The sequence below is a fragment of the Oncorhynchus mykiss genome, chromosome 10 (assembly GCF_013265735.2).
Source record: "Oncorhynchus mykiss isolate Arlee chromosome 10, USDA_OmykA_1.1, whole genome shotgun sequence".
NCBI lineage: Eukaryota > Metazoa > Chordata > Actinopteri > Salmoniformes > Salmonidae > Oncorhynchus > Oncorhynchus mykiss.
This window is the reverse complement of record NC_048574.1, coordinates 6,211,478-6,227,305: the sequence shown is the minus strand read 5'-3', so window position 1 is coordinate 6,227,305 and position 15,828 is coordinate 6,211,478. Positions and strand designations below refer to the sequence as shown.

The 15,828-nt window shown below is 45.1% G+C and overlaps 1 protein-coding gene across 7 annotated transcripts in view; it reads left to right on the top strand.

The window, feature by feature from the left end:
• The window catches only part of larp1 (La ribonucleoprotein 1, translational regulator), a 58,152-nt gene that overhangs the window by 29,368 nt on the left and 12,956 nt on the right, over positions 1-15,828 (top strand). For 5 of the 7 annotated variants that reach the window (XM_036989573.1, XM_036989570.1, XM_036989569.1 and 2 more), the window contains 7 exons: positions 3,316-3,466; positions 5,979-6,113; positions 8,897-9,049; positions 10,079-10,241; positions 11,671-11,815; positions 12,324-12,501; positions 15,248-15,444. In XM_036989573.1, the coding sequence (XP_036845468.1) occupies positions 3,316-3,466; positions 5,979-6,113; positions 8,897-9,049; positions 10,079-10,241; positions 11,671-11,815; positions 12,324-12,501; positions 15,248-15,444 (1,122 nt within the window). The remainder of the gene's footprint in view (positions 1-3,315; positions 3,467-5,978; positions 6,114-8,896; positions 9,050-10,078; positions 10,242-11,670; positions 11,816-12,323; positions 12,502-15,247; positions 15,445-15,828) is intronic. The other 2 variants (XM_036989567.1, XM_036989572.1) reach the window with 1 other exon arrangement.

Here is a 15,828-nt window from a genome sequence, read left to right as displayed (position 1 = left end):
GTTAAACTTCCCATTTAGGCGATTGGTTTTCCGTTAGTTTGCTCATTCATGCTTAGTAATGTTAACAGCTATTATGGTTCCTGTTCAAATACAGGAAAGTATACAGTTCTTCTATTTGAATGTGATTTACAAAGGTTTGTATAGCAAGTGAGTTATCTAACACATTTGAATGGACATGCCTATTCCAGTGCGTTGTTAGGGGGGTGTCTGCTCACTATCTGACTGTTTTTTTGTTGTTGTTGTGTGGATTACTTTCATTTTTTTTTGCGACATGAAGAAAAAAGTGAGAGAGAGAAGAGAGAAAAAAACAACGACATTTTGAAATGCGTGTAGTACAAGTGTGAGAAATAACTAGGTACCTCGTCTTGACAAACTAACCCTTCAACTGAATGCTTTGCATGGTCTTCCTATGCAAAGTGCCCCCTGATAGAAGTTATTTAACTTAGCGAGGTGAGCTCAAACATCCCAAGTGAACTCCAACTTGCATTTTAATTTGACTTACGTCTCAAATGGACACACTGCGTGACTAATTGAGCAGAGGTGATTAAACACAGGATCTGCAACTGTCTCTTGGCAGCTTTCTGGCCATGTTAAGACTTGGCAGTTTAATGCTGTTTTTCTATTCTGATCGTGGAATTTCTGATCTTGGAATTCCGAACATAGACACGCGTGTGTCTAAACTTTAGGTTTAAATGTGTCTGTCATATCCACGTAGTGGATTCCCCCTTTTTCCTTGGCGCTATATTCAAATGCCCAGTATGCACACTGCAAACGGTGGATTAGGCTAAATATGATGACACAACTTGACGGCAGTAGCAAAAACCTCTGTAGCTAGCGAGCTAGCTAGCAACGCTAACGGGATTGTAAAACAGGTTGCCATAACTGTAGCCAAACAAATATTTTTTTCTTCTAAATATTAGCTTGCTGGCTAGCAAAACATGCTCCCCACACGCTAGGAACGTATTTCATGAAAATGAGCATGTCGCATAAATTAAATCTAAAAATGTATTAAATGAAACAGACGGGACCATTCAGGATAATCCACCTCAGTCTTCTGAATGCCTAAACCCCGAGGTAGGTTCATTTTTCAGCTGGACAATTAAGCCATTTTTATACAGAAGACGTGCCAGAATAGCTTCCTAGAGAGGCGTTGCGGTTTCAATCTTGACTTAAATTTGCTTGAAAATCTGAGATGAGGTTTGAATGTGTTCTGTCCTGCCAGACTGTTTTTTTTTTAAACTTAATGTTCAAATAAGCTGTCACATCACATAACCATCGACAACGGCTGACCCGAACATCATCGCCAGACGATGCTATCGGAATATCACCCAGCCCCACTCACTAATCTTAACCCCCAGGACAGGTTGTGTCCCAGAACAAGAAGGAATAGAAAGCTATTTCTTTGTTGGTTTCTTTTCCCCATGTTGTACATTTTAAGAGTACCACACGGGGTGAATCACAACTTCTCCCACGTTAGCTACGTTTCCATCCAATTGGAGACCGATTGTCATGCTAATATTTTTAAATCATTTAGATCCCATCATGCAATGTGATTATTTTAGCTAGCTAGCAACATACACTATATACAGAAGTATATGGACATCCCTTCCAATTAGTAGATACGCCTACTTCAGCCACACCATTGCTGACGAGTGTATAAAATTGAGCAAATAGCCATGCAATCTCCATAGGAAAACACTGGCAGTAGAATGGCCTTACTGAAGAGCTGTGACTTTCAACGTGGCACTGTCATAGGATGCCACCTTTCCAACAAGTCAGTTTGTCAAATTTCTGCCCTGCTAGAGCTGCCCCGGTCAACTGTAAGTGCTGTTATTGTGAAGTGGAAACGTCTAGGAGCAACAACGGCTCAACCGCGAAGTGGTAGGCAGATTCCAGGAGAACACTACCTACCCCAATGCACAGTGCCAACTGTAAAGTTTGGTGGAGAAGGAATAATGGTCTTGGGCTGTTTTTTCATGGTTCGGGCTAATCCCCTTAGTTCCAGTGAAGGGAAATCGTAACGCTACAGCATACAATGTCATTCTAAAAGATTCTGTGCTTCCAGCTTTGTGGAAACAGTTTGGGGAAGGCCCGTTCCTGTTTCAGCATGACAAAGCCCCCGTGCACAATGCGAGGTCCATAGAGTAATGGTTTGTTGAGATCGGTGTGGAAGAACTCGACTGGCCTGCACAGAGCCCCGACCTCAACCCCATTGAACACCTTTGGAATGAATTGGAACGCCGACTGCGAGCCAGGCCTAATCTCCCAACATCAGTGCCCGACCTCACTAATAATCTTGTGGCTGAATGGAAGCAAGCCCCCGCAGCAGAAGAGTGGAGGCTGTTATAGCAGCAATGATCCAACATCTAGTGGAAAAGCCTTCCCAGAAGCCTGTTCTAGCAGCGAAGGGGGAGACCAACCATTACCTGGTCATGTAGTGTAGCTAGCTAGCCAGCCCAGAGAGCGAGCATTGCATTATGGGATTTGTCGTCAACTTGAGCTGCAACAGATTTCCAAACTGTTTTTCACATGCTGCTACCAACTTGATTTATAACGCAGTGTTTCCCCTATATGCATCTAGCAGCAATGGCGCACTGCTACTGTTTAAATTGTTGCCGCCAATACATTTTCAAAATGGTGAAACATTTTCAGTGTAAACCGTAAACGACTAAAACCATATTTTAAAATGTGTATAAAAAATATATTGGAACAATCTTTTTTTCTTTTTTTTTCTCCCTCTGAGATCATCTTTGAGAACGAACAATCATCAAAATACAATTTTTAAAAAACGTGACAGTCAGAATCTAAAATGTCAGGGGCATTCGGGCCCCTCTTGATTCTGTTATAAGGTTGAGTCGCTCAGATGGCAATAGAACACGGCGTGAGGCAAAATGTGTAGAATTGCAGGAAATGAGCTTTATAGCAGCGGATGGCGACCCCCCCCCCCCACACACACACACACACACACACACACACTACTCCTAGAGGAAACGCTAACGTCAATATGTAGTATTTGTTGACAAATATTCTCACGTAGTGTTGTTTTTTCCACTGTAAATCATTGGAATGAATGGTTTCGTGTGGTTTCTCCTCGGTGTACTGGAGGTGACCTGTGACCTTTAATGTTAGTCTCAAATGGCTCCTCATTTCCTATTTATTACGTTACATTTGACCAGGGACCAAATCGAGAACAAGGTGCCATTAGGAATGCACGCTAAGTGATGCTCCTAAACCTGGTTGTTGGAAGAAGGAAATAAATGTAAAAAAAATAAACCCTGCTGGAAATATTGTACCTTGTGTTAACCTACTCCCCAGGCCCCCAAGAAGCCCGTGGTTAAGAGAGAGTGGAAAGAGAAACGTGACACCAACGAAGAAAGCAAGGAGAACCAGAAGGCCAAGTCGGACGACTCTGGAGAGGAGAAGAACGGAGACGACGACTCTCAGAAGAATGGACAGAAGAAAAAAGGTGGGTGACTTTTTACTCAGTATTGACCTCTTTTAAAAATATATATATTTTTAACTAAGCTACAGAGTGTATGAAAAGTGCATTTTCACATATGTAGAAACTGGAGATGGTAAATATGAGGTTAAAAAGTGGTGGAATTCCCCTTTAAAAAAAATATATAAAAAATAAAAATGTTTTACAGGGCTCAGGGTAAACAGAACCCTGTGCGGTAGGACATCTGACCTTAGGGCTTTTACACAGAACCAGTGTCTGAACGCACAAACTATAACAAATAGCCAGTCATTGTGTTAACATCAATGATGTCGTGACTTGATTAACAGTATTCGGAAAAAGCTGTCGGTATATGTTAATTGACACTCGTGCTCGTAGGCCTAAACAATGTAGGAATATCCATTACCACTTGAGGAAAATTGATCGTGTTTACTAAATGTTTTGCATGGTGCAGGCCTCAGTCTGTCTTTGTAGTGACTACTACTCCCAGTCTATCCCTCACGGAGTCTGAGGCGATGCAGGCAGGGAGATGGTGCAGGCCCCAGTTTGGCTTTGTAGTGACTACTACTCCGAGTCTATCCCTCACGGAGTCTGAGGCGATGCAGGCAGGGAGATGGTGCAGGCCCCAGTCTGGCTTTGTAGTGACTACTACTCTGAGTCTATCCCTCACGGAGTCGGAGGCGATGCAGGCAGGGAGATGTTTTGGCAGTAACTAAGGGTTGAAATTCCACCAGTCTGCCAGCCAGCGAGTGTTTTCTGACCTTCGGAATGAGGTTTTTCCTGACTGACTAGAGGGAGAGCGAGAGACTTGCCTCTTTCTGGCCCTACAATGCTCTTATTCCTCCCTCACTTTTCACCCCCGGGCACCCTGTATTCAAAAGAATCCCCTCGGGCAAACGTTTCAGGTCAATCGCAACCAAAACCTCCTGTCACCCCCCCACCCCCTCCGCGCTGTGGCCCTCACCAACCGCCCACCTGGTCCACGTTTATCTCCCTACTTGGACTTTGCACCCTGCACTTTCATCCTACAACTACACTCAGCACTGCCTTAGACCTCTGCCACTGACAGGCTCTCGTCTGTTTGTGTGTGTGTTCCTCTTTCTGGCTCTGCAATGATCTTTTTGTCTCTCGCGATCTCCCTCCCTTTATCCATCCCTCCCTTTTTATATAAATGCAACATGTAAAGTGTTGGTTTTAACGTGCTGAAATAAAATTACCCAGAATTTCTCCAAACGCACAACAACAACAACAAAAAATTATCTCAAAATGTGCACCAATTTGTTTACATCCCTGTTAGTGAGCATTTATCCTTTGCCAAGATAATCCATCCAGCTGACAGGTGTGGCACATCAAGAAGCTGATTAAACAGCATGATCATTACACAGGTGCACCTTGTGCTGGGGGACAATAAAAGGCCACTCTAAAATGTGCAGTTTTGTCACACCACACAATGCCACAGATGTCTCGTGTTTTGAGTGAGCGTGCAATTGGCATGCTGACTACAGGGAATGTCCACCAGAGCTGTTGCCAGAGAATTAAATGTTTAATTTTCTCTTCCATAAGACCCCTCCAATGTCGTTTTTAGAGAATTTGGCAGTACGTCCAACCGGCCTTACAACCGCAGACCACGTGTAACCACGCCAACCCAGGACCTGTGACCAGTCATTTGGCAGACCAAAAAATGTCATCCAAAATTCCTAAATGAGCATCACAACCCTAATCTCGACACATAGTTGTAATGTAATTCATAGTGCAGTCTGTGGTGTTTATAGCTTTGGTGTTCATAGTGCAGTCTGGTGTTTATAGCTTCGGTGTTCATAGTGCAGTCTGGTGTTTATAGCTTCGGTGTTCATAGTGTACATACTATATGTGGATATATATATGTTTTTTTTGTGTATATTGTCTCTAACTCTGCAGCACATGTATTTGGAGAAATAAAAATGATTTGTTATTCTCTCACCTACCCTCTTCAGCAGACAGGGCCACGTCACTCTTACTCTCCCAGAGTGCACTGTCAAGAGTGACGTGGCCCTGTGCCTATCTGCTGACGGTGTAGGTGAGAATCGCCACAGTTCAACATGCGCGCTCTAGTCTCCTGCCCCCGAGCACACTCCACTAACAGAGCACTGACACCGCCAACTGGCCAGCGAAGGAACTACACCTCTGGCTGAATAAAACATGGGGGGGGCACTGTTCCAGCAATTACAAAACGGATTAGTTTGCGCAGAAGACAGAGTAAAATGTGAGGTATTTATTTTAATTGTCAGTGTTTTTATCAGATTTCTCAATAGGGTTTAGAGTTCCTGAGGTGAAACCTAATAGGCCCACCGGGAGAAGTTACAGCGCGCTTGTTCAGTGCTGCTCTGTCGCGCCCCCCCCGCAACATCAACTAGTTTCCTCCTATCCCGGTCTGCCTGCATCTCACGCTTGGTCTGACACTAATCAACACTATTGGTATTGTGTAAATGTGACAGACAGGTGCCGCTCTAACGTGTGTGTGTGTGTGTGTGTGTGTGTGTAGGGAACAAGCACAAGTGGGTGCCACTGATGATGGAGGTGAAGTCCGAGGGGCCCAGAGAGCGCTCTGCATCCAGGAACAACACCCGTCAGAACGAGGTTCCCAGGATGCCCCCCAACAACAGGAACGACCTCCGAGGTGACTGACATCACCCAGCGCCAGCCTGACCCATTATGTCAGCCTGGTTGGGTACCATATGGCTCCCTGTATAGTGCACTACTATAGCTCCCTGTATAGTGCACTACTATAGCTCCCTGTATAGTGCACTACTATAGCTCCCTGTATAGTGCACTACTATAGCACCCTATTCCCTATATAGTGCACTACTATTGACCAGGTTCAGTATTCCCTTCAGAGAATATTCACACTCCTTTACTTTTTCTACATTTTGTTGTTAGAGCCTGAATTTAATATAGATTAAATTGAGATTGTTTTTTTGTGGGGGGCATTGATATACACACAGTACCCCAAGTGGAATTGTGTTTTTAGACATTTATTTTTTTACAAATGAATTACAAATGAAAAGCTGACATGTTAGTCCATAAGTTTTTTTTTTACCTCTTTGTTGTGGCGAGCCTAAATCAGTTCAGGAGTACGAATGTGCTTAACAAGTCACACAATAAGTTGCATCGACTCATTCCCTGTGCAATATGTGGTTCATGTGATTTTTTTTTTGATTGACCAGCTCATCTCTGTACCCCACTCATTACAATCATCTGTAAGGTCTCTCAGTCGAGCAGTGAATTTCAAAGGAAACCGCTCAGGGATTTGGCCAATGGTGACTTTAAAATGGCTGTGATAGGAGAGAACTTGACCTGGTTGTGGTCCGGTCCCAGTTAAATAAAGGTTAAATAAATAAATATAAATATAAATAAATATATATAAATACACGGACAGAAAGACTCACAGCAGTAATCGTTGCCAAAGGTAATTCTAACAACATCTAACACCACTCAGGGGGTTGAATACTTATGTAATCCAAATAGTTTTTATTTATATATTTAATCTTCTTTTTTTCTTTTTTTACACGTGATAAAGGATCCTCCGTGTTGACATTCGTGTTTTGTGTAGATTGCTGTAAAAAACACACACACACACAAAAAACACAATTAACTCTATTTTAAGTCAAGAGGTGTGAATACTTTCTGAAGGCACTGTAGTGCATTAAATCTGACTGGGCCAATGGGGGATGGATAGGTGCAGTGGGGATTTTAGCATATAAATGGGGCCAAAGGGGGATGGATAGGTGCAGTGGGGATTTTAGCATATAAATGGGGCCAAAGGGGGATGGATAGGTGATTTTAGCATATATAAATCTTGTTGGGGCCAAAGAAAATACCAAATTTGGGGTGCATGCCAGCAAAGCCACTACACTACACAACACTAAACAATACATTAATTGCACTATAACGGTAATAAACGGTGTCCACAAACTGTTAGGGCCGACATAAAGCTGTCCCAACAGCAGAGCTTTCTTTTCAGAAACATGGAGTGAATCCTTACCTCTGGAAAAAAAACCTGGTTATCAGCGGGGCCTTGTCTGGCAGCGACACAGTTAATTCAGCCTCATTTACTGCCTTTAAAAAAACAAAAACATAGTTGAAATGGCGGACTTGTTTTTAACAAATGTAGTTTCTGCTGACAATTGAGATGTACAAACTATGGAATAATGGGACGATGAGCGGATACGAGACAATCTGTAATTTCGATTGAGACGTTAATGAGAGAGCTAGGATGGACGTAACATTAGTCAATAATAACTATTTGTTCAGCACTTTTTAAATGTACAGAGACAGAATTCATAACATGGGCCATTCTTAGTGTTCTCCAAGTCAGAACCGTAGGATAAATAAAGGGGGCATATAAGCACACAATGAAAGTGATTTACAATATTCGATGATTACATTTCTCTAAAACAGGTTATAGGCTATATGTGCTCCACCAATGTGCACCATGTGCACCACCACCAAATTAATAGGTTAAAAGTCCACATTAAGTACACAATAATGAGAAAATATTTTTAAAAAGGGTGTACCCTTTAATTAATCTGGTACCTTGCAAGGGACCATTGAGTTGCTTGTGGTGTTTCTGTAATGCACGTTCTGATTCTTTATTTTATAAGCGTTAACTTCAAGCGGACTAGGATCTAGAGTTGCAATGTCCCATAAATTGAATGTCCAAATAAAGTATTTACGCAAAATAAGTTTTGCAGCGACACAATCCAAAAGGTATGCTACAGCTAACAATTTATTATTTTTGACTGTTCACAATTCACAAATGATAATTTTGATTCCCGTGATTCGATTCACCATGTTTGAACCAAACCCCAACTACTATAATGGCAAAGCAAATAATTTGATTTGTAAATTCATAGAAATTAATATATAATATGTATATATATATATTTATTTTTATTTTTTATAAATATATGAAGTGAGACATCCGTTTTATACAGTAATTTAACATTTGTGTGGTCTAAATGCTACATGTAATATATAATAATTTGACTCTGCCCGGAACAAGGCTTGGTTTGTCTTTTATAAAGTGGTCAACATTTGACATTTACATTTACTTTTGTGTGTTTTGTTAACTTAAAATGACAAAACGACTAGGTTCCAGTTCCACGTTTTACTAAACCGTATTTCCACAGTACGCGGTTGCCATAGCACTCAGGTTGCCATAGCCCTCAGGTTGCCATAGCACTCAGGTTGCCATAGCACTCAGGTTGCCATAGCACTCAGGTTGCCATAGCACTCAGGTTGCCATAGCACTCAGGTCAGGTCCATCTCCAGTAACACTCCCGTGCAGGCGTACTAACAGCAGACTGATAGCACCGTAATAACAGAAATATATAGGGATACTTTAAAAACAAACTTAAGTTTTACTCTTCTTTTTATTTTTTAAACTTTTTTATTTCTCAGACTGGCACAGCGGGAAGTACGAGCGTGAATGTCGTGAGGACCATGATGAGGTGTCCAGCGTGAAGAGTGAGGGTGCTCCCTTCCGTGCCGGGTTCCGGGGGCGTGGTCGTGGCAGGGGCAGGGGACGGGGACGAGGCAGAGGAGGCAGCAGAGGTAAGCTCTCCGTGGAAATTAACAGATATGGTATCGAATCTAGTTGGATGAGAGAGCCACGGTCTTAAGTGATTGAAGAACAGCGATGTCCTAATAGCATATTTATGGAGAAGTCGTGTGTAGAAAGTAACGCATTACACTAGCAAAGATTTCAAACTCTATTTCAGGTGTCTGTTTTTAGTACTGAAGTCTTAAAATACATAATTATTAGTCTCTCTGTCTCTGTCTCTCTGTCTCTGTCTCTCTGTCTCTGTCTCTGTCTCTCTGTCTCTGTCTCTCTTTTTCTTTCTCTCTGTGTCTCTCTGTGTCTCTCTGTGTCTCTCTGTGTCTCTCTGTGTCTCTCTGTGTCTCTCTGTGTCTCTCTGTGTCTCTCTGTGTCTCTCTGTGTCTGTGCTCATGGCTTTGCCTTTGTCCTATGTAAACCCTGATCTGGCCCCGCTAAGGATACAGTAAAAACAACACAATCCCATAACAACCAGAGTGTGGTATAGTGCTCGGCGAGTCCTGTGATTCCCTCAGTGCCACGGGTGGAGGCAGGGTGCCTGGTCCTGCTGGTTCTAGCCACCAGCCTCTCCCCTCTGGCTTCGCCACAGGAAAACACTGCCCCCCCCCCCCCCCCCCCCCCCCCCCCCCCCCCCCGTTTCATTTGAGGAGAGAGGGGGAGGAACAAGGGGAGTAGAGCAGACCCACCCACTGTCATTATGAAACCTGCCGTTCTTCTCCTTCTTACTAGGCCGAGATCCCTCTGTCTGTCTTGAGTTTTACCCCCCCCACAGGAACACACCGTTTCAGCAATCTAACAATGTTTTCCTGACAGGATGCCATATTTAAATTCTCTCTCTGCTGATCTTTAGATTAATATTTACTCTCTAGCTCTGTCAGCTTGCTCCGATTTTTAGAGTGTATTCACACGCCTTCCTAGGCTCAACAGCTGTGCTGCAAATGTCTCTGCTGTTGCTAAACTGCCTCCGTAGCTCTGTTTGTTTTAGTAGGTATGTGACAGCCGACTTCTGCCGTGTCTCCTGCCAGGTCACTATGACTACCATTACGGCTACAAGGCCTACGACGGGAAGGACGGCGCCTACGGCCAGAAGTTTGGCGCTCCAGTGACCTACTACTATGACAACATGAGCAGCAACGACCTGTACTCCGTAGACCAGGACCTGCTCAAGGACTACATCAAGAGGCAGATGTGAGTACTGCCGTTGGTTACGGCTCTTTAGAACTAGTGCCGTTAGTTACGGCTCTTTAGAACTACTGCCGTTAGTTACGGCTCTTTAGAACTACTGCCGTTGGTTACGGCGCTTTAGAACTACTGCCGTTGGTTACCGCGCTTTAGAACTACTGCCTTTGGTTACCGCGCTTTAGAACTACTGCCGTTGGTTACGGCTCTTTAGAACTATTTATTTTTTATTTTTTTTATTTTACCTTTATTTAACCAGGCAAGTCAGTTAAGAACAAATTCTTATTTTCAATGACGGCCTGGGAACAGTGGGTTAACTGCCTGTTCAGGGGCAGAACGACAGATTTGTACCTTGTCAGCTCGGGGGTTTGAACTCGCAACCTTCCGGTTACTAGTCCAACGCTCTAACCACTAGGCTACGCTGCCGCCCCAACTAGTGCCGTTGGTTACCGCGCTTTAGAACTACTGCCGTTGGTTACCGCTCTTTAGAACTAGTGCCGTTGGTTACTGCGCTTTAGAACTAGTGCCGTTGGTTACGGCTCTTTAGAACTACTGTTGTTGGTTACGGCGCTTTAGAACTACTGCCGTTGGTTACGGCTCTTTAGAACTACTGCCGTTGGTTACAGCTCTTTAGAACTACTGTCGTTGGTTACGGCGCTTTAGAACTACTGCCGTTGGTTACGGCGCTTTAGAACTAGTGCCGTTGGTTACGGCGCTTTAGAACTAGTGCCCTTGGTTACTGCGCTTTAGAACTAGTGCCGTTGGTTACTGCGCTTTAGAACTAGTGCCGTTGGTTACTGCGATTTAGAACTACTGCCGTTGGTTACCGCGCTTTAGAACTACTGCCGTTGGTTACGGCGCTTTAGAACTAGTGCCGTTGGTTACTGCGCTTTAGAACTACTGCCGTTGGTTACTGCTCTTTAGAACTAGTGCCGTTGGTTACTGCTCTTTAGAACTAGTGTCGTTGGTTACGGCGCTTTAGAACTAGTGCCATTGGTCATTGTTGTCTTTTTCAGGGTTTAAATCATGTAAATAACCTATGCTGTTTTAGCAGACGCTTTCAACCAAAAGGATTGGCATTCATGCGTGCACATTTTTGTCATATGGGTGGCCCCAGAATATAACATGGAATATGAATTTAGGTGTACGTACATAGGCCTACAATTTCCATGATCAAATTCCATCTCCAATACAACAGATTGTAGTTGAAATTCCATTTATTTTCACTCCAAAACGAAGCTGAGAGAAGAGCCAAATATTTAGTCTCAACACTTTCCCCACCTCGTGGTACTCCCACTCTCATTGTACTCCCTGACAAGGGCTTTTCCAACAAACAAAAACATCTTCAGATTTTGTTCTATTGAACATGTCTTCACAATAAAGGCATTGTGATTCTAGGAAGACTGATTTTTGTTGACTTCCTGCATTTTCTCCGTAGTGAGTATTACTTCAGCCTTGACAACCTGGAGCGGGACTTCTTCCTGCGCAGGAAGATGGATCAGGAAGGCTTCCTGTCTCTTGGCCTGGTCGCTAGCTTCCACAGGGTGCAGGCCCTCACCACCGACGTCAACCTCATCATAGAGGTACGTATGTCCCCCTTAGCTGTTTCTAGCAAGGTGGCGGATGACTCTAGAAATAAATACGTCTCTCTAACGTCAGAACTCATCAGATTTGTAGATAATTCAAGGCTTTTTCAACGAGTTTTGACTTCTCAACAACAACAAAAAAAAACACTTCCTGCATTAGTTTCTTTCCCTCTTTAAGTTTTTTTGAATGTAATGCAGGAATTTATTCCAACTTGCCCGGCATTGAGAATATTCTAGATCAGGGATGCCAAACATTCAGACAGGGTGCCTGATTTGGCCAGCAAGGGGGTCCAATCCTGCCCTCGTGTGGTTTTAGTAAAATTAAAATAAAAAAATAAAAAATATATATATATTTATAATTATATATATTATATATATATATATATATATATATTATATATATATATATACACACACACAAAACACACATGCGTATAACGATAGATGAGTAGATACTATTTAAGTGTGTTTCATACCCTCAACACTCTTAAATCTGCCCCCTTAGTCTTTAAAGGGTAGCAAAGAGGTGGAGATCATCGAAATGAAGATCCGTCGCAAGGTGGAGCCCGAGAAGTGGCCTCTACCGGGTCTTTCCATGGGACCGGACCACAACCAAGTCGACCTGACCCAGCTCATCCACTGCCCGGAGTTCGTGCCCCGGCAGACGCCCGCTGAGCAGACGGGTAAAAGCAGCTACACCCGCTGTAGAACAGATACCCACCCGTTCTGACAGTGGCCCGCTGTAGAACAGATACCCACCCGTTCTGACAGTGGCCCGCTGTAGAACAGATACCCACCCGTTCTGATAGTGGCCCGCTGTAGAACAGATACCCAACCGTTCTGACAGTGGCCCGCTGTAGAACAGATACCCACCCGTTCTGACAGTGGCCCGCTGTAGAACAGATACCCACCCGTTCTGATAGTGGCCCGCTGTAGAACAGATACCCACCCGTTCTGACAGTGGCCCGCTGTAGAACAGATACCCACCCATTCTGATAGTGGCCCGCTGTAGAACAGATACCCAACCGTTTTGATAGTGGCCCGCTGTAGAACAGATACCCACCCGTTCTGATAGTGGCCCGCTGTAGAACAGATACCCACCCGTTCTGATAGTGGCCCGCTGTAGAACAGATACCCAACCGTTCTGATAGTGGCCCGCTGTAGAACAGATACCCAACCGTTCTGATAGTGGCCCGCTGTAGAACAGATACCCACCCGTTCTGACAGTGGCCCGCTGTAGAACAGATACCCAACCGTTTTGATAGTGGCCCGCTGTAGAACAGATACCCAACCGTTTTGATAGTGGCCCGCTGTAGAACAGATACCCATCCGTTCTGACAGTGGCCCGCTGTAGAACAGATACCCAACCGTTCTGACAGTGGCCCGCTGTAGAACAGATACCCAACCGTTTTGATAGTGGCCCGCTGTAGAACAGATACCCACCCGTTCTGATAGTGGCCCGCTGTAGAACAGATACCCAACCGTTCTGATAGTGGCCCGCTGTAGAACAGATACCCAACCGTTTTGATAGTGGCCGGCTGTAGAACAGATACCCACCCGTTCTGACAGTGACCCGCTGTAGAACAGATACCCACCCGTTCTGATAGTGGCCCGCTGTAGAACAGATACCCATCCGTTCTGACAGTGGCCCGCTGTAGAACAGATACCCAACCGTTTTGATAGTGGCCCGCTGTAGAACAGATACCCATCCGTTCTGACAGTGGCCCGCTGTAGAACAGATACCCAACCGTTTTGATAGTGGCCCGCTGTAGAACAGATACCCACCCGTTCTGACAGTGGCCCGCTGTAGAACAGATACCCACCCGTTCTGATAGTGGCCCGCTGTAGAACAGATACCCACCCGTTCTGATAGTGGCCCGCTGTAGAACAGATACCCACCCGTTCTGACAGTGGCCCGCTGTAGAACAGATACCCACCCGTTCTGATAGTGGCCCGCTGTAGAACAGATACCCACCCGTTCTGACAGTGGCCCGCTGTAGAACAGATACCCACCCGTTCTGATAGTGGCCCGCTGTAGAACAGATACCCACCCGTTCTGACAGTGGCCCGCTGTAGAACAGATACCCACCCGTTCTGACAGTGGCCCGCTGTAAGAACAGATACCCACCCGTTCTGATAGTGGCCCGCTGTAGAACAGATACCCACCCGTTTTGATAGTGGCCCGCTGTAGAACAGATACCCACCCGTTCTGACAGTGGCCCGCTGTAGAACAGATACCCACCCGTTCTGACAGTGGCCCGCTGTAGAACAGATACCCACCCGTTCTGACAGTGGCCCGCTGTAGAACAGATACCCAACCGTTTTGATAGTGGCCCGCTGTAGAACAGATACCCAACCGTTTTGATAGTGGCCCGCTGTAGAACAGATACCCACCCGTTTTGATAGTGGCCCGCTGTAGAACAGATACCCAACCGTTTTGATAGTGGCCCGCTGTAGAACAGATACCCACCCGTTTTGATAGTGGCCCGCTGTAGAACAGATACCCAACCGTTTTGATAGTGGCCCGCTGTAGAACAGATACCCAACCGTTTTGATAGTGGCCCGCTGTAGAACAGATACCCACCCGTTCTGATAGTGGCCCGCTGTAGAACAGATACCCACCCGTTCTGATAGTGGCCCGCTGTAGAACAGATACCCACCCGTTCTGACAGTGGCCCGCTGTAGAACAGATACCCACCCGTTCTGACAGTGGCCCGCTGTAGAACAGATACCCACCCGTTCTGACAGTGGCCCGCTGTAGAACAGATACCCACCCGTTCTGATAGTGGCCCGCTGTAGAACAGATACCCATCCGTTCTGATAGTGGCCCGCTGTAGAACAGATACCCAACCGTTTTGACAGTGACTATCCATTTAGCTCCTCAAAACAGGTGTATTGATCCACCTAGTCAGCCACACATCCACCTTAACAGTCTGTGTGTGTGTGTGTGTATTTTCACTATGAAAACAGACGTTTGTACACTTGGCCATACAGAGTTGCTCTATAAGCACATGGCTATACTCAGCTGCCTAGCCAGTCACAGTCACCGTACGCTTGCTAGTGTCTCACTATCCACTTATAGCATCACAACACCCTGGTGAAGGTTAAAAGCCTCCCATGTTGGCTCAGTTTGGGCCCAGCCTAGACACCCAAGTTTTAAAAAAAAATTTTTTTAAGACTGGGCTATACAGTGTGATACTGTGAGGTGGACTCATTCTGATTCAGTCGAGGGCTCTCTTGTTGTGTCAAGTAGACAATGATTAGGCAAAGCTGATTTAGTCCATTGGGTTGCTTATCTGGTGAGCTCACTCACCGCTCTGTCCGCCTTGTACATCTGTAGGCTTGTCTAATGAGCACCTGTCTGTCCACATGGTACATCCTGTAGGCTTGTCTAGACTAGGGATCACCTATAGTCAATCTAATCGACAGAATCTGCTCCAGGGTCTCCCCGGTCCTCCACACCCACCAGGGGCTCAACCAGGGCCTCCATGCAGCCCAAGGTGGAGCAGGACGTGTCCAACCTGAAGAGCATGTCCAAGGGCCTGTCGGCGAGTCTCCCCGACCTGGACTCTGAGTCCTGGATCGAGGTGAAAAAGAGGCCCAGGCCCTCCCCGGCCCGACCCAAGGTGAGTGGAGCTGAAGGAGAGGAGAGGGACGGAACGTGTTCCGGAAGGGGGATTCAAACCTCACAATACGATATTATCGCGATATTTGGGTGCCAATATGATGTGTATTGCATTTCTCACACTTCTTTGTGTGTTGCGAGATTCAACACTGATTTTATTGCGATTTGTTGTTCCAATCATATTGCTCACCAAATGTCTGCTGCAGAGGGACAAGAACCATGAGAAAATTAGTTTAGATCAGTCAATGAAATAGAAATGCTGAAAACAGAATTGTCTCCCTAATTTAAAAAAACCCAAACAAGATGGAGGACAAGCTATGAAGGAAATACTGGAGTTTTGGTGCAGGGGACAGCCAACTAGCGCAAAAATAACATTGCGAAATTG